This window comes from Poromitra crassiceps, assembly GCF_964638095.1.
Source record: "Poromitra crassiceps genome assembly, chromosome: 3".
Taxonomy (NCBI): domain Eukaryota; kingdom Metazoa; phylum Chordata; class Actinopteri; order Beryciformes; family Melamphaidae; genus Poromitra; species Poromitra crassiceps.
The window spans coordinates 30,976,066-30,995,970 of record NC_139625.1 but is presented as its reverse complement, the minus strand read 5'-3'; the positions used below and the strand labels follow the sequence as shown (position 1 = coordinate 30,995,970).

Genomic DNA, 19,905 nt, shown 5'->3' with positions numbered 1-19,905 from the left:
TGTTGTGTTGTGTTGTGTTGTTTCTCCCAACAGCATCCACGTGAGCCAACGTTTGTTTTCCTATCACAAACCAAAACACAATGAGGACCACCACAGCAGCAGGTAAAACAACACCGACGACGGATACGTTTCTTCACGCTATCCCCTCGCATGTGAACGAATTGGTTTCCATATCAAATATCTCGCAGCCCCATTATAACACTCTCAGGATCTGGTTGACTGACTTTTGACACCCACTTTTAACCTGAGAGCCCTGCGGCGCCGTTTGCTAGCTACAGGCCTACGACCTGTTGAATATGGAGAGAGCCCTTCACCTGCTTCCGACAAAAACAATAGTTGTCTACAGGAACGGGGACGCTTTCTTTACCGGGAGAAAGACTGTGGTAAATCAGCGACATGTGCCAACTTTTGACAGTTTTTTGACCTCTTTGAGCCTGGTGCTCCATGGATCTCCCTTCGGCGCTGTGAGGAGGGTGTACACACCCGGACAAGGGCACAGAGTTCTGGGTTTGGACGACTTGCACCACGGGAATGTATATGTTGCAGCCGGAGCAGAGCGCTTCAAAAAGCTTGAGTAGGTACTCTGTAATTAAACATGTATGGATTAGCAACACGCCATGCAGGGCACACACACCCTGCAGCAGCAGCAGCCACGCTCTGACAAAGTAGATAGACAGCACACTGAGCACGGACAGCAGCACTATCTACAACCGACCATTTTGTAGCAATTGTTTGTTTATCCTGGGGTGGGTGGACACCATGGCATGTGGACACGTATGTTAGCTGAAGGCCTTCAATTCAAAGGTGTTGAATGGTCTATTTTAAACATTTAAATTCTGTTTTGCACATCTCAATCAACTATATGTTGCAGTTTCCTTTTCAGTGTTTTGCAGACCTGGATTCTTACAACTTTATGTCCATTTTTACATTTCTTTCAGTTCCATACTACCATCGTAAAGCGTAATTTACCAATTTACTATATTTCTCATGCTGTTGTTAAGTAAACAAAGATCATAACTCAGTCACTTATACTGTGTTTTGTCATTTCTGTGATTGTTTCGTCCTTGCAGATATTGTGAAATAACAACAACCAAGAAACCACAGAAAAAGAAAAAAGAACAGGTAAGATCAGTTAGTGTTTAATCCCTTGAACCAAAATCATTAAATTAAGCCTGTCAGGTGCTAAAGACTTGGGGGATTCCTCAATATACTTTTTTGAATGGGTGGTCGAAGCCTAATAAATCACTGGCTGTGTCAGACTGACAATAAACACATCTACTATCTGCCACACATGACATTTAGGACATTATGACACTGTTTCATGATCATACATAGGCCATTTATTCTACCTCATTCCTTATTTCACACTGGCTCACATGGATTTTTCTGCTCTCCTGTTTGGAAATGTTCAGATCCAACCCGTAGTTCACAGCAGAATACTCGTTCCTGCGCGCTGGAGGAGAGCTATGCATGAGTCGTGCACTATCAAGTGAGTGTTGACATTTGAGCCGGATACAAAAGTCAACCTTGAATGTCAAAAGGAAAATGTTGCAGGAGTATTTTTCCTGATCATTTGTTCCGTGCCTAAATGATGCGTCACTCTGCCCGAGTCTCACGTACTGTTGTTACATTTCACAGTGTTTTTACCAACGGAGAGATCTTGGTGCCTCCAGCTCGGATACTGATCCCAAAGTATAAGCTCGCCACCTGGGAAAGTGTCTTGGCCATGGTGACGGATAAAGTGCGTCTTCGCACTGGCGCCGTGTACAGGTATGACTTAGTAACTGAGACCTTGTTGTTTGGATTTACTCATCTATTCATGAGTGGCTACCTGTATGGCTCCTAACCGGTTGACAATACCCAGGTCTGTAATTAAAATGAGCTCGGTGCAGAGTGGAGGCCTTTCAGTGGGGGGTGTCAGTTCACTGCTGTAAACTTACATTGATTAGAGTGAACAGAGCCAATCAAGACCAAGTCCAGATTCGATGTCCTGACTCACTGGCTGGAGTGTGTCTGAAAATTGCCTGTAAGAAAGCATGGATTTGAGAAAATTCTCTACTTTAAATTAAATGACTCAAACAAACTCAAATTTTAACAATGTCCTCATTACATACTGTAAATGGAGGAACATTTGCAGTCCTACGAGTGCAGCGAGTGAAACATTGATATTGTACCCTTATTACTGAGTATGAATCTTTTTCAGCATAGTTCAAGCAGCGACAAAGCATTGCTCCAATTGATATGACTTTCTATTTAAATTCGCAGGCTTTGCACATTAGATGGATGTCCTCTACGCGGCCCCTTTGAGCTGAAGAACAACCAGTACTATGTGGCTGTCGGCGCACATAAGTTTCGAGCCCTGCCATACAACCACTGGGTGCCCAGCAGGGATATCGTCAGGAACAGCAGCATGATTCAGGGGTATGAGACAGACCATTTCTGCCCAATTAAATACGATTTTCATCTACACTTAATCAATGAATATTGGATTAATATATTAGTTTGAAAAAGAAAGAGAAAATGTGTCATTCCGGTTTGGATTTTATTTTCTGCAGCATCAGCCAAGACAACCTGCCTTCTATTAGAAAGACAAGACATGCGAAAGATGTGGTGAGTAATAACGCTCCCGAGTTGTGTGTTGAGTTTCGCCATATGGTTGTTCACTTTCTTGTGCTATGCTAAATTGTTGCGCCCACCCACCCCTAAATTCCCACTAGTTTACAGTAGGAGTACATTGCTCTAACACCTTGGTAGTATCACAGTTGAAAAGCGTATCTTTGCACACACAGCATTTCAATTAACATTTCCCACATGTGAGGCTTGTTGTGGGGGTGCAATTCGTTATGAAACGGTGGTATCATCAATCACTGTCTGCGGGAGGCATTGAGTTACCGTTGCTTTCCACTTTGATGGGTAATCCCCACAGAGACAGGCTGGCCCACTTGATCAAGTGCAGTGAGCCTCATAGACAGAACATATGCACCAGGGGGACTCCACTGACTGGAAAGAAAGACGGAAAAAAAATCTCTCATTCAAACCAGAAGCGGGACAATTTGTATTGTGATTAAGTAGACAGTGAAATGCTTTGAATCCATATGAGGATTGCACTGCTGTGGGCCTGAGATGAGCACCGAATACACACAGTGGAGACCAGAACATGCCCACTCAGCAGGTTGAGGTGGAGATAGGGCCCCCCTGTGAGAGACGTGTCTGACATCTGATTCTTCTAACCATGAAAGATGACAATGCTGTGGCAGATGCCAATTTTTCCAGATGGAGAAAAATGCCCCTGGCCTTAACCCCAGGTGTTTCTGGACATTACAGAAATAAGACGAACATATGTTTTTATTTAGTAATATAAAATTTCCCCATTTTGAATGGATGGAAAACAGCATAATTTTCAAATTTTGCTTACAGTAATTGAGGTTCTTTTAGTCTGACACATTAACATCATTAAAACACATTTTACCCCTTCTGAATTGCTACCTTGACTACTAAGACCATCAGTGAACTCGGTCGTTGCCATTTCATGTAGTACCATGAGGTGGAGACAGAGACAGAGCTATGGCTATATATTTTTTTTAATCAAGCGGCTCATTGTAGCATTAGCCATTCACTGGATATGATGCTGCCACACTTTACTCACTTTGCCTCGTCGTCTGATCCCTCATGAATTTGTAAACATGATTTGACCAGTTAATAAGGACCTTTCAGGGGGGAAAGACACATGTGAGGAAAATTGCTCAGTCTGGCTTGATCTGTCAGCTGTTTAGCTTCCTGATTACACACACATTTATAGGGTCATGTCCGTCATTAATTTCAGTTTGACCTCACAAAACAACAGCGCTCTGGTTTGAAACGCCTGTAAAAAGATGCAGTAACGCGCCCGCCGAGGCGGTGTAAAATGTAACCTTGCTGTGCAAACCTGGCTGTGTGGGAACGCTGCATGTCTGCATGTCTCTGTCCTGCCGGTGCCTGCGGCGGCAGAGCGTGGCTGCGCCGCTGAATAGGACATCTGGGTCTGGAGCAGCAAACCACTGGAGTCTGAACTGACGGCTCCACAGAGTGTGATATTGAACCTCCCCTGCACACCATGTTCCCACTGGAAGCAAGCGTACTGCAGAGATGCTGAGTTAGGTGTTCGCAGTGATGAGGTAGAAACACTGAAGGTACATCGCATAAAGAGAAGATGAATAGTGGAGAGAGGGAGGCAGAGAGACAGAGGAAGGGAAAGAGAATAATGGTGGGTATCAAAGCAAAGTACTTCATATTATTCATTTTGAGCAGTGTCGACTAGTAGTGCCTCACTTTGTACTTCACACACCACGCGTTGTGTGAAAACAGCCCAGAGAAGCAGACTAATAATGGCTTGTAGCGGCACTCCCCTGACATCAGCCATGACTTGCTGCTGCTCCCTGCTCCTCTGTTCTTCCTGGATGATGTCACTGGGAAGTGGCAATGCCCCATGGAAGACGCTCTCCCCTGGCTGCTGCCAGCATGTCTGCCAGCAGCCAGCTCCAGGGCCAGCAGGGAGTGGCTCCTTCTGATACCACCGCCGCTGTACTGTGGCTGCAGGCTGGCTGGCCCTGTTGGATGGGACCCCTGGCTTTTCCCCTGGCTATCGTATCACACTGTCCTCTTGTTGACTCCCTGTTCTCCACCACTGGAGAGGGCCAGAGATTACTGGCTGCCCGGGCCTCAGACTAGCACTCCCCCCCCCCCCCCTCTCCCTCTCTGTCTCTGGGGCCTCCTGATAGACACAGTGGTCTGCCCCCACAGGACATGGTACTGTAGATATGTAATGCAGAACGGGAGGCACGATGACCTCAGCTTTTCCACTGCCGGCTTTCCAGTTTTTCACTGTGCTCTGCTCTCCCAGCTCTGCTTTCTCCCCTCCTCCACCCTCCACACCACTCTCTCCCTGAGTGAGGCAGTCTCATTTCACTTTGTTGATATAAATAAGAACTATATTTACATCTTTCCAACAGGCGATAACACACCGGAAAAAAACAACTGTCCAACTTTTGATTTCCTTGATGAATTTTGAATTTGATTTTGAACATCACTCACAGGCAAACTGAGGTTATGGAAATGGAATTAACAGCACGCCATTGCTACAGTGCCACTGTGCTTTTGCCTTTGATCTTATGGCTGTGGACACTACAGCGCCGTGAACTCTGTTTCAACCCTCCCTCCGCTCAATGTAGCAGGCAAACTTCACTCTTCTTTTGTTGTTTTATTTCCCTCCCTCGGCCCACCAATGGCTGTATACATTCAAAAGCATATCAACAAGACTTTGCCTCTGCATTAAAGAAAGCAAACAAGTGAAGAAACAACACTGCTATTCCCTGGACTCCATGTTAGTGAGCTTGCAAACACCACTGCCAGAAGTGTATTCTGGTGGAAGCCTGAGATCACTACACTCTCCCCCGAGCCTGCCCAGGGATTCAGCCAGGCAGCTGCAGTAAAGAGCTCTGTACTGTAGTTCTTTCTCTCACACCCTCTGTCTCTCTCCCGCTCCTCCCTCTCTCACCCCCTCTGTCTCTCTCACCCCTCTCTCCTCTCTCTCACCCCCTCTGTCTCTCTCACCCCTCTCTCTTCCTCTCCTCCCTCTCTCACCCCCTCTGTCTCTTTCACCCCTCTCTCTTCCTCTCCTCTCCCCCCCTCTCCCACCCCTCTCTCTTCCTCTCCTCTCTCTCACCCCCTCTCCTCTCCCCCATCTCTCACCCCTCTCTCCCTCTCCTCTCTCTCTCACCCCCTCTGTCTCTCTCACCCCTCTCTCTTCCTCTCCTCTCTCTCTCACCCCCTCTCCTCTTGCCTGCTCTCTCTCACTTTCCTCTCTCTCTCTCACACCCCTCTCTCCTCTCTCTCACCTCCTCTCTCCCTCCTCTCTCTCTCTCTCACACCCCCTCTCTCTCTCTCACCTCCTCTCTCACCCCCCCTCTCTCTCTCTGACTCATTCTCTCAGAGGGAGACATACCCCACCTTGCTACCTACAGAGGGGATGAGCAGCCTGTGAGGAGAAAATTGCCTTTTGTGGAAGCATTAATTCAGATGTGTACCCTGCTGTCTGAACATCACTCTGAACTCATCTCCACAGTGCTCCCTCTTCCTCTCTCTCTCTTTCTCCCTCTTCCTCTCTCTGTCTTTCTCCATCTTCCTCTCTCGCTCTCTCTCTCTCTCTCTTTCTCTCCCTCTCTCTCCTTCCTCTCCCATTCTCCCTCTCTCTCTCTCTCCCTCTTCCTCTCTCGCTCCCTCTCTCAATTTCTCTCCCTCTCTTGCTCTCCCTCTTCCTCTCTCGCTCCCTCTCTCTCTTTCTCTCCATCTCTCGCTCTCGCTCTCTCTCTCCCTCTTCCTTTCTCGCTCTCTCTCCCTCTTCCTTTCTCTCTCTTTCTCCCTCTTCCTCTCTCGCTCTCTCTTTCTCTTCCTCTCCCACTCCCTCTCTCTCTTTCTCTCCTTCTCGCTCCTTCCTCTCCCGCTCTCCCTCTCTCTCCCTCTTCCTCTCTCGCTCCCTCTCTCTCTTTCTCTCCATCTCTCGCTCTCCCTCTCTCTCCCTCTCCCTCTTCCTCTTTCTCTCCCCCCCTCTCTCTCTCACTCTCTCTCCCTCTCTCTCTCTCTCGTTCCTTCGCTCTCCCGCCATGCCACTAAGTCCCAAGCCTCTCTTTTCTCCCCCTCTCCATCAATAAGCGTCTGCCGTCTCCTGCTGGAGAATAAGTTATTCCCTGCGACTCCCTCCCTTTCCCTTTAAGCTTGTTTGGATTTTCATTGTTTGATCTGGCTTGATAAATAAGACAAATGCAGTTAGAAATTCATGGCTGGCCCATTTCATCAATAAATGATTAGTTTGCCACGCTCCCCAGTGATTGATAGGTTGTGCAGGGGATGTATTGGAACCAGATGAATTCAATACAGTGGGAGGAGTCACGGGGGAGCTGCAAAGCATATCAGCTCATGAAAAATGGAGGTCAATGGAAAATGTAAAAAAAAGGGGTTGAAGTTTTGTTGGACAGCTCGTACACAGTATGTAACCCCACCGTGTTTTGTCTTTTTCCTCTCTTTACACAACAACAGCAAAGATTGAATGATGATGCATCACTGAGAAATGGGTGGAAATATGCTTTAATCTGTGCCCCCTCTTTCTTCTTCTGTTGTCTGTGTGTGTAGTTTGCTCACACAGGCTTGAGAGAGGACCTGGAGCACACAGCCAGGGGCCAGAGGAAGAAACACACAGCCAAGCCAGACAGAGCCAAGCAACAGAGGCAGGTGTCCACCATCCCACTTCTCCTCTCAACAGGGGGTAAGCACAGCCATTCTATAGAAGCCTTCTCTCTCTCTCTCTCTCTCTCGCTCGCTCTCTGTCTCTTTCACTCTCTTCACACTAGTTGGGTTTCCATCCACCTGTTTTTATGCAAATTTTCAATTTGCGCATAGAAAAAAACTGAGTGGAAATTCTGCAAAATGCGAAAAACCTCCAAATATCACCAAAAAAAAATCACGCTTGGGGGAGGTGGAAAAGTTGGCCGTATCGATAAAAGGTAATGTGATAAATGCAGTGGAAACAGATGAAGTGAACCTGCATCGTCTCTCCATTCAAAAACCACACAGTTTCATGTTGACATGTCAGCGCAGCTACACTAAATAGGGCTACACTTGTAAGGTAAATAATGATAAATATGTGTATGTGGTGTGTTTGTTTAAAGGGACAGCTCAGCCTAAAATCCAAAATGCATATTTTTCCTCTCACCTGCAGTGCTATTTATCCATCTATATCATTTTGGGTTAGTTACCTGAGTTTTTGGAGATATCGGCAGTAGAAACGGCTGCCTTCTCTCCCATACAATGGAACTGGATGGCACTCGGCTTGTAGTGCTCGCAGCACCAAAAAAGAAATACATTTGAAAAACTCAACAGCAAATGTCTCTTTCCAGAAATCATGACCCAGTTGCTTAAGATAATGCACAGACTTTGTTGTGAGCAGTCTCATGTAGGAAACTAGCTAGCAGCTAGCGGGTGTAGTTCGGTCAAAAGGAAATAGTTCCTACATGAAACAGCTCATAACAAGGTCTGTGGATTATCTTGAGTAACCGGGGCATGATTTCTGGAAAGAGACATTGCTGTTGAGTTTATCAAATTTATTTCTTTGGCACTTTGAGCACCACAAGCCGAGTGCCATCCAGTTCCATTGTGTTGGAGAGAAGGCAGAAACTCTGCGGCCAATATCTCAAAAACTCAGGCAACTAACACAAAACGATACAGATGGATAAATAGCACTGCAGGTGAGAGGGAATATATGTATTTTGGATTTTAGGGTGAGCTGTCCCTTTAAACAGAAGACTGGGATTAATGTGACTCACTTCTGGAATTGCTCCGTGGATTATAACGTTATGCTTGCTGCAGACAGTAGATAATCAAGAAACTTTCAGTTAATAACGTAGATGTGTGGTCGCTGCCTGCCTGTGCATGTATCGGGTCTAGCAGCAGAGGCAGACAGCCTCAAACACAAGGTGATTGACAGCTCTATAATACGCATAATAGCAGCGGATGGAGACGCGCGTTATTTCCCCCCGCAGTTGGGGATCGAAATGGGAACCTCTGGCATGGGAGGCAGACGCTATAGCACATATGATCTAACATGAGTTATGTAGTGCAAAGTATCCAGCAGCATAATAATAATAATAATAATATTAATATTAATAACAATAATAATACTAATAATAATAATAATTACTAATAGAATAATAATGGCAGTAGTAGAGACCCTAGTCTCAACGCCAGACCCATGAGAGTTCATATGCTGATACACTACGTTACTGCATGCTGCAGAGCTCTCTCTGGGTCTGGGACACTTTATCTCAGCTGGCTGGTTATGGGAGGGAACCGTTCTCTTGGCCAGTGATATGCCACTGGTGGATTCAGTCTTCCCCAATCAGTAACGACTTTGCGATCAGACGACACGGGAGGCGCAGCCCATTTTTCAAACCTCTCTCTCATCGGTGCTACGACCTGTCACTCATTAAATTTCAACCCGCCTTCAAAAACCAGCAGTGGCTGTGAAGTGGCACAGACTCACTTATGTAGTATGCGGAGCGCAGCGATTCAACGTAATATTTGAGTCTGGGGAGAGACTATAGAGACCCCAACACTGTGCTACATTATGTTGTGCTATTGTGTATTAAAAAGTCTAACAGCTGAAGGTACATACAGTAGGACCTGCGGTAGTGCTGAATTTTGACCCACCTGTCAATCACAGCAACAGATGTGTACACGTCGGATGCAAATTTCTGAAAAATCGACCGTGTCCGAAAAAATGAACACCGCAATAACGCTCAACGATGCTTCGCTGTTGGTATGCACGCTTGTATTGACTGATATAGGTTCGAAAAATATGATTGACGTGCGAATTAAAAACGCTCCCGGTGTGCAAGGAGTAAGGACCTTTACACTGTGGGTGTATCAGTACAATGTGGGTGTATCAGTCACATCTGTTCTTATGTTGCTATGTGAAATCCTTTGTAATATAGTTCTAGTGTGTGTACTAGTGAACAGAGAGAAACGCTACAGTTGGCACACAAAGAGCTTTCTTTGGATTCACAACCTGTTCTCCAAAGTTAACCCACATCAGGGGAACACGGCTCCCTGCTCTTTGAAAGAGCACAACTCTTTTCTTTGAATATTAAACAGAACAAGACTTCAAACACCGTCAAGGGCTCTTAAATCATAGATGAATTCAATCAGGCCATTTAGTTGAATATGCATCCAGAAAGCCTCGTTAACTATGTGGGGAAAAACAAAATGCTCCCATTTTCTCATGATGGGGGAATCAAAATGGTAATAAGTTATTCATCACAATAACACAGAGGAATGATCATAAAGCTGACAAAATGCGATCTTTTAGACTGATGGGTTTAAGCATTACAGCAGTTACACAGTTTCAAAATGATATATAACATCAATACACAGTGATTGCCTCTGCCGCTGCCACACAGTTATTCAATAGTTGTTGTTTCATGGGTGGCTGTTTACCTTCAGTGCACAATAACACAAGGCCCCGACTTGAGCAGCACATCCTGCGCCAGAGGTAGCATGACATCATTGCATGACATCATTGCATGACATCATTGCAACGGTTTGAAACCATAGACTGTAAAATATGGACGTAGCTGCCGTGACGTCACCCATTGCTTTGTGGACTCCCGTTTTGAAGCCTCCGGTCTGGCATTTTGGCCGCTGCCATCTTGGTTCTCACACAGCTTGGCGAGAGCAGGAGCAGGATCACACCGGAAGAAGCACCCATATTTCACGTAAGGCATCATGCCATCTAGAAGTAAGGTGGATAAAATACTCCACTTTGAATAATAATTTGTGTCTGATAGTTTTTCCCCACAAAAAGGTTAAATTATCTTATTAAAATCCTTAAAATGACTTCCCCTCATTTAAAAATCCAAAGCAACCAATCAGAGTGATCTAAAACATAACTAGCCAATCACAGCATACAACACAGGATTTCAACACATTCTCACTCGTGACAAAGTGACGACAAGGTTTCCTGACCCAATCGATCTGCAGTATATGAGGAGTTGGGAGTGAGAATGTGTTGGGGCTTTAATTGCTGAATACTGGCCCGGGATTGGCTCCAAGATTCGTGATGTACGAATCTTGCTTGTTGAAAACGGCCTTTGCAGTGAGCTCAGAGAAACTTTCCACTTTCAGCAGATGATTGTGGAAACAGCCTTCTAGTGTCAAACTCTGCACAGACATCATTCCTGCACAGTGAAGCTCAGACATCCAACTGTAGGAACATGAAGAAAAACTGATTTTTCTTTAAATTAGCTATAGAGCTCAACAGTCACGTGACACCTCGGTTCCAGAAGAGTATTTCCCCGTTCATATTCTGCAGTGAGATTTAGATTATTAGCCATAATGTCATAACCACCCAAGGTAGACTTACCACAGGTGAGCTAGTTGTGTAACAATAGTATAGCTTCTTGTAGAAGCCACAAATCTGTAGGATATCCTCCTTGTTTGTTTTTAAACATTTCTTATTTGATTTCATGGAGAAGTACTACACTACATGTGATATCGACGTCTTTGATTGGTGGAGCTTGCTGTATGATCATCTGTGATTGGTGGCCTGCACTTATTTCTCTCTCTGACTGTTCTCTCTCTGGCTAATCTGATTGGCCGGAAATGCTATAATGGATTATGGGATGATATGAGTAGTTCCTTCACTCTTACTGTATGATATAATGTACACACTCTTGTACCCAGCACTCTTTTTCCTTTCCTTTTTTCAATGTTTTTTCAACTCAATCAAATGTTTTATCGTCACGATTCTCTAGCTGGCCGGTTGGCCTTGGTTCCAGGCTTAAAACTTTAAATAAGGATGTTTCGAGTGGACTAAGTAGTGATGGAGAAAAATGAATGGTGAACTTCTCTTCTGGAACCCAAGGTGATGTCACAAGGTGATGTTTGTGACAGCACGAGGGTGCTGCTTGTTTGTAACCTGTAACCTCACATCATTTCATACATTGCACCAAGCTAGCTGTCCTTGAATTTCCTCCTCTCATCTGGGGTTCACAGTAGAATGGAACAGCAGCTGGCTGTCTGCAGCTACTGCTAGCTGAGAGAGTGATCTTCCTCACATCTGTGGCCACTTTTTGGACACGTGATCGCACCCCATGGCAGGCCCCCTCCCCATAACTCATTACTAAAGGCCCAAGAGTTAGCGAGATAAAGTCCATAGCCTCCTCTTTGCCGTCATCACTGGGCTTTTCAGAGCCGGTAGCCCTGACTCCTGTTGGCATCAAGCATCATCCAGTGCAGGAGCAGAGCTTTTGGCAGCGCATCACTTTCATCATTTTGCCTTCTTTTTGAACTTGAGAGGGCCGTGAAAAGCCCTACAGGCATCTTTGTCTGCAAAACACAACAGATTAAAGTCAAAAAGATTTGTGAATGTATAATTCCCTTTTTGAACCACATTTATGAACCAAATGTATTTTTCTTACATTGTTCATTTGTCTAATCACTGATTATTCTACCATGGTACCTTATTTATTATTGAAATCAAATTACTTAATCATATTGGAGTGGATTCAAGTCCAATATTGTGTTTCATTATTTACATTCCCCTTGTCTCAGAACGAGCAACCACAGACAAATAGGATTTGGTTTACGAGGAGAAGACAGGCTAACGTTGTTGTGCAGCGTATTCCCCACACATGCATCAAGAGCAGCGTGTGACTGTCAGGAACTAACCCCAGAATGTAAGTTCACGCAGGCTGGCCATACTTGTGGCTGGGGAGCCGTGGCTTGTCGTAACCCTTAGGTCCGTGCGACCACTCTAAATAAATAAATGGCTTGACAGCATCATTGATCTCTCCTGAAGTTGAACAGTAGAGGAAGAGGGAGAGGATAGGACGGCAGTGAGGGATGGACAGTAGAGGAAGAGGGAGAGGATAGGATGGCAGTGAGGGATGGAGGCCCAGAGAGAGAGAGAAGCAGAAGAAGGAGAGATGAGGTAATTGTGATTAATCATTTTTCTCAGAGGGCAGCATGTTCAATGCAAAAAACAAAAGGGTGGAGATGGCGGGAGCAGCAGAGGTGGAGGAAGATCACCAGTTGAAGGTGGACCTGCCAATTGATCAGGTAAAACACAACCCCATCCTGGACTCTGCTGAGGTCTTTAGCATGATCTTGAAACAGGCTGGGGGCTGGGCCTGTTCCCCAGGCACAGAGTGACAGTTTATCCCAGTCTAAAAACACCATAAGCGTCATCATTATACTGTAGATGAACATGGGCCACTAGGGTAGTGGCAAGTTCACTGATTATAGCTATCTTGCCAGCAATGCTGCATACTACAAACTTATCACTTCTCATCATTTACAGCCTGCTAACATTGGAGACAACCAAATATGTCAAAGTGACAAACATCATGACATGCTAACAAAAATGCAAATAAGGTGTTTAGATTTGATGTAAATATGCACATGGGAATATATGAGCGGGGAAATGTCTATGTCTGTTTTTCACCTTCAAACACAATTGCAGATCACTCTAAGTGTAGGCTACTGTCACTTGCCGCACAGAACAAGACTCATGAACACGCCGTAGAACACGATACGTAAATATATATTTTCTTTGTCAAATCAATACAGCAGTGCAGTAGCACCTCCTCTGGTTGGTCGAGGCGCCTGTTCGGGGCGGAAGGGAACTGGTGGGAATAACCTGATCCTCCCACATGCTACGTCCTGCCGGTGAAGCTCCCCGCTGTTGGGTGAAAAGAAACAGCTGGCAACTGCACATGTATCGGAGGAAGCATGTGTGTGTCTATGGCTCTTCCCAGATCGGCAGAGGGGGTGGGGCAGTGACCGGGGCAGCCGGGGGAATTGGCCAAGTACAATTGGGGAGAAAATCGGGGGGAAATCTGAAAAAAAAAATCAATACAAGCAAGGGAGATCTTCCAGAGATACTCGATTATAGAGATGTGTCACCGCAGGCGCCACCATTTCTAACAAATGGTACTAGCAAGTCTCCTAAATGGTCACGTGGTCACCTCTCCCCTGAAGTGTTGTGAGAGGACTGTGCCTGGTGACGCGGGCTTAGTGCTGAGCTAGCAAGCTAACTTGAAATAGAGATTGTGAGTTCCCAAACTCCACACACACACCAGACATATAAACACAAAGCTGCCCCTTGTTAGCTCAATATAGTTGTAACTAAGATATTTGATTAAAAAAATATTTTTTCCAACCACAGATTTAACTACTATATCAACTAACTTCACATGTAGCTTTAGCTAATCGCTCCCTGCCAACGTGAGTTCCTGTTGCCAAATCTCACGAGAGTGTGTTGCTGAGACAGACACAGGTCTTGAACTATTTTAATTTTCTCCTGATCTGTTTGTCTGGAAAATGCCATTTTAGTGTCAGAATGTTCAGAAGATATGTGGCTTCAGAAAATGGGGGCTATGGGGCTATGGGGGCGAAAGAATCTGTCATAATCTGAGATCACGTTCACTTCTCCCATTGACTCCAATAGACTCAGACCTGCCGAAAGTCTCCTAAAACCATGGGCAAAACCCATGACAAAAAGTGACAAAATTACAGGAAGTGAGTTGAAGTTGGGGTGTCTTGCTTGAAATCCCATCGTCTTTGGATCTCTGCAGGTTGAGGCCAAGGTGGTTGAAGAGGAGATTGAGCACGGGCCGATTGGGCTGTGTTGCAGTGGCGACCGATGCAAGACCTCCCTCAGACGTCGAGGCTCAGACGGCCCACCGCAGAGGGATGTAGGTACACCTATTATCATTTTCACACCGTTCCAAGTTTCATGTTTCATGGAATGTTTAAGCTACATGCAAATGCAATGATGACCTGCTTCCAGCAACCTCCATTTTATGTAACGTGTTGTCCCTGTTTTTCTGTCTCTCTGTGTTTCCTGCTGTGTATTTGTTAGTTCATCCTTTCTTCAGGACCAGGAGATTCAGTAAAGGCCACCAGACACACTACCAATCCTAGAGATGTAGTAGGACCAAAGCCAACTGAGCCCCAGGTACAACCTCATAAGACGGAAGAGCTTATAGAGGATGGCTTGGCTGCAGCTATACAGTGCATGTAGATATGGATGCACGGAAGGACTCTACTGCATTAAGCTTAGCATGGCAAATAACAGTGTGTCTTTGTTATTAGACGAGCGCTCCATGAGTGTGTGGTTGATGTCTGTCCTTTACTCGGGGTTATTACGCGTGTTCACAGTGATGAATTGGGGCAGAGCTGTGTATACAGATGTTTCTGCATGGATGTGTGCTTCCTAGAAATTACACTCATTTAAATATACTTATTTTGCTCTAATAATCCTCGAGGGACAGCGATATGAAGCCCCATAACTGTGATGAACGTACACAATAGTTTGGTGATATTACTATTCCGAGCAATTTCATTCGGCTTTGAAATGAGAAGATATTGAGTCTTATTTAAGCAATCAATAACCTTGAACATTTCGTTTTAATGAAAACTATAATTTCAAGCAGTGGCAATTACACCATAGGGGAATGTTTTGGTGTGGTGATGATTTTGCTGCCGTATGCGCTTTTGCAATAAAGATATTCTTATCGGGATAATTATTGACTTCAGGGGGCCAGTTATGACCCTGGTTAAGGACCTCATCAATAGCTTAATTCATTACTTATCGCTTTTAGTCATACATGAATATTGCTGATTCAGAATGGCTATGGATTGGAGGGAATGACCATTAGATAATGGACAATAATGATAATTCAGGGTACGAACTCAGCTACTTTAAGCAATAATCATCACATTGCCAAATAGTTTTGGATTTGTCAGCTAAGAATGAGTGACATAAGGAGAAGTTATGGTTTTGGGAGCAAGCTATCCAGAGTGAAGTTGGGGGAAAAAAAGTGAAATGTAGTGCCAGGAAAGATCTTAAACTGGACTGAGCAGATAAAACTCAACTTAAGTACAATACTTTGATTTGTGTCAGCACTAAATGTGAGGATATATGGTGACTCATGTGAGCTATGGAAAAGACAGTTAGTTAGCCCCCGTAAAGTAAAGCAAGTTCTGGTGGTAATCGTACATACACAATGTGCCACCTCTGTAGTATTTACAGGTAGGCCAGTGAAGGAGCTATGCAGCAGCTCCATTTGATGCTCGTCAGTGTTTTATTGGGGATTATATTTATGAAAGCAGTTGTCAGATCAGAAGTGATGGTGCTGCAGTTTAAGCTTAACTCACATTTCTTGGCTAACTCGAAGCGGAACCATCACTCACGCTCATTCTGCCAGCTCTCCTTTCAGGCCAAACAGACTGTTGCTGTCTCGTTGTCGCCAACCTCATCATTTAAATGGCTGCGAATGGTAATGAGAGATATGTGCAATGCTATGACTCATACTTTGAACTGAGTTTGGATAGATTTCCTCCCACTTTGCTCATCACGCGTGCTTGTGAAATGCCCGTTTGTGCTGTGTATATATATATGTATATATATATATATATATAGATATTGATGACCGAAGTCAATTACATGATTACATTTTCAGCCAAAGCTTTAAATGATTTATTGCATTGAATTTAAATAGTGAATACAGTTAGAGACAGTGCGCCGGTGAGGTAGTGTGTGTGATATTGACCTGTGTGGTCCAGACCAAATAAAGAATAACGAGATTCAGCATGTCTGCCAAGTGGAGATGTCCGCTGGGAGTGAAAGCCGGCTATCTCAGTGGAAGGGAGTGGAGGAGAGAAGGCTAGAGCCTGGTGCACATTTATCAAAGGTTTTCTTATAATCAGTTGACTGACTTTTGTTGGGTTTTGTGAAGGTTGGCTTTTCCTTTGGAGCGTACTCTGTTAAGGTGCTGATTGATTTCACAAGCATGGCTACGCCTCCGTGGCAGACGTCATATATTTTGAGTGGAGGAAATGTGGACAAGGGTAGACTTGCACTAGCCGGTGTGATATTGTGTTTACAACTATCATTTGTTTTGATTTAACAATATTGGCTGATTTATCAACCAGTCAGCTAAGCATTTTTTCTTAATTAATATTGTTAGAAATGCCAATACGACTAGGGATGTCTGATCAATTGTCTTCCTCTTCTTAAGAATTTGGTGATAAAAAATCGAATAGTTATCGACCGCCCCATTGATCCATTCCTATTCTTTTCCAATGCAATTCCATTTCATTTGTCTTTCAGCTGTTTTCCAGCCTCCTATTCCCCCAAGCTTAGGTTAGCCATTTCAAAGGCCTTATTCTCCCCATGCAAGGTCAACTATAATCAACTCTCGACAATGTCACCGCCTTGCTTTTCCAGCGAGCTAGGCCGAGGAAGACGATTCCTCTGGGCTTTTAAGAACCTACTGCATTATACCATTCAATTACTGTTCATTAGACAGTGTACAGCCATTAATCAGACTGAGATGTTCTGCTGGTCCTCAGCGGGGACAATGAACTGGGGAAATGTCTTCTGGCTTCCTGTCTGGGATGCTGTTTAGTGCTACAGAGAAAGAAGACACTTTGGAATGCACTGAAGCTGTCAGTGCAGAGTCGTCCTAAACTCTACTGACACTCTACTCCCTGTGTATCTGTTTTCAAGTGAATCTCTCCGCTTCACACAGCACTGTCTTTGAATTTTAAGAAACATAGCCTTTGTCAGAGATTTACTGCATATGTACTATAGTATTAGGAGTTTGATATATCACCGCGAGGGAAGAAACCTGACAGATTTAGTGATTAGGGCTGCATATGCATTGAATATGACTAGATGATGATATGAGAAACTGATTTATGTTTTCCAGGAGGCTGAAAGGGAGGTGGTGTCTTCTAAGGTCTGCAAAATACGGTCACGGATGTCCCGGTTTCTCAAGGGTAGGTTCATCAAAGCATAAAGCCTGGTAGTAGCTCACTGCCGGCAGGAGCAGCGGCTGCGGCCCCCGCGTTCCCCTCCACAGCACCGCTAAACCTAATGCACCCATAAAGAGACCACTAATACACTCTGCATTACCAGTTCCTCCCTCACATCGCATGTCACCCGATCCACAACCACCACTCTACATCTGGGAGAGCTTTCCGCCCTGCTTTATGGAGACCATCTGCTTGAGTGGGTTTTTTTGCCTCCCCAATCTCAGATGACTTATTGTAGTATTAAAGGCACCTGCACATCAAGGTGCGCCACGCTGAGAGCCTGGGATTATTCAACACTTTTTACATTTCGCATGTCGTATGTAATTTGGGCCCACTCTGACAGCCAGTAGAAGGGAGTGCTACCTTGTTACTGTGAAAGTCAATTCTTTCCCCTCAACTTCTCATTCTAACTAGAATTCCATGGTCTGACTTTCATTTGATTGATATAGAGAAGCGCACATCCTATGAAAAATACAAATATGGCCGAGTACTGCTGTACACATTTCATTATAGGGGGGAAAAAGGAAGAATATAGTGATCAAATACAAACGGTAGCGATGATGTAAACGTGACATTCTCCTTTGTTGTGGGGGAATGTGCCTTGCACTTGGTTCCAGCAATTTCACTCTAATTGTCTGCAAAACATAGGCTTTGGGAGCAAGGCCAATTCAACAGTCTCCAGGCATTCTGTATTGTCCCCGGAGAGAATTCCAAAGGTGACTAAATGGAGAGGGACGCCAATCCCTGCAGGTGGTTATCACTGTCTGCCCTCCAATCTGCGGTGCACTATGTCAGTGTGACACCAGGAAAATCACTGCATCCTGTGCTAGTGTGCTAACAGCAGGCTCCCTACCTCTCTCACATTTAATTCATGCTATCTCAGAAAGTACACACACACACACACACACACACACACACACCACACACACATGTACGTGCACGCGTAATCTCTCACATACACGTGCGCACACCCATGCACACATATGCATGTATTCTCTCTCAATTATGCCTATATTGACAGCACGAGAGGTCTTTGTGAAATTCCGTGGACAGAAATACGGCCTTGTACACTGTAGTGCTTTCCCCACAGCATAGCAATGGTCACAGTAGGGGGCGTTTGAAATCAATCACGGCATCTTATTACGTGCACACTCCAGACCCACATACTCATTTTTCTGTCCATATTACATTATATTATAGTCACTGTGTGTATGAATGGTTCTGCATCATGCCACATATTCCCTAGCTGTCAGAGCCACGGTGGATCTGCAGATGCCACACATGAAAGGCAGAACTGGAGGCTCAGGGCTGAACTGGAGGCTCAGGGCAGAACTGGAGGCTCAGGGCTGAACTGGATGCTCAGGGCAGAACTGGAGGCTCAGGGCTGAACTGGAGGCTCAGGGCAGAACTGGAGGCTCAGGGCAGAACTGGATGTTCAGGGCAGAACTGGATGCTCAGGGCAGAACTGGAGGCTCAGGGCAGAACTGGATGCTCAGGGCTGAACTGGAGGCTCAGGGCAGAACTGGAGGCTCAGGGCAGAACTGGATGCACAAGGCAGAACTGGATGCTCAGGGCAGAACTGGATGCTCAGGGCAGAACTGGAGGCTCAGGGCTGAACTGGATGTTCAGGTCAGAACTGGAGGCTCAGGGCAGAACTGGAGGCTCAGGGCAGAACTGGAGGCTCAGGGCAGAACTGGATGCTCAGGGCAGAACTGGAGGCTCAGGGCAGAACTGGATGCACAAGGCAGAACTGGAGGCTCAGGGCTGAACTGGATGCTCAGGGCAGAACTGGAGGCTCAGGGCTGAACTGGAGGCTCAGGGCAGAACTGGAGGCTCAGGGCAGAACTGGATGTTCAGGGCAGAACTGGATGCTCAGGGCAGAACTGGAGGCTCAGGGCAGAACTGGATGCTCAGGGCTGAACTGGAGGCTCAGGGCAGAACTGGAGGCTCAGGGCAGAACTGGATGCACAAGGCAGAACTGGATGCTCAGGGCAGAACTGGATGCTCAGGGCAGAACTGGAGGCTCAGGGCTGAACTGGATGTTCAGGTCAGAACTGGAGGCTCAGGGCAGAACTGGAGGCTCAGGGCAGAACTGGAGGCTCAGGGCAGAACTGGATGCTCAGGGCAGAACTGGAGGCTCAGGGCAGAACTGGATGCACAAGGCAGAACTGGAGGCTCAGGGCTGAACTGGAGGCTCAGGGCAGAACTGGATGTTCAGGGCAGAACTGGAGGCTCAGGGCAGAACTGGAGGCTCAGGGCAGGCTCAGGGCAGAACTGGAGGCTCAGGGCAGAACTGGATGCACAAGGCAGAACTGGAGGCTCAGGGCAGAACTGGAGGCTCAGGGCAGAACTGGAGGCTCAGGGCAGAACTGGAGGCTCAGGGCAGAACTGGAGGCTCAGGGCAGAACTGGAGGCTCGCAGAATTGGAGGCTCAGGGCAGAACTGGAGGCTCAGGGCAGAACTGGATGCACAAGGCAGAACTGGAGGCTCAGGGCA

The 19,905-nt window shown here is 45.7% G+C and overlaps 1 protein-coding gene across 1 annotated transcript; it reads left to right on the top strand.

Moving 5' to 3' along the window:
• Positions 1–296: 296 nt before the first annotated feature.
• dcdc2c (doublecortin domain containing 2C) lies at positions 297–18,759 on the top strand (the record flags this gene model as incomplete). Its single annotated transcript, XM_083632988.1, has 10 exons — positions 297–574; positions 1,071–1,122; positions 1,413–1,489; positions 1,639–1,770; positions 2,266–2,421; positions 4,497–4,560; positions 7,165–7,297; positions 12,545–12,645; positions 14,163–14,286; positions 18,656–18,759. The coding sequence occupies 10 exons, from the start codon at positions 297–299 to the stop codon at positions 18,757–18,759; spliced, it is 1,221 nt and encodes a 406-aa protein (XP_083489114.1).
• Between the last annotated feature and the right edge of the window lie 1,146 nt (positions 18,760–19,905).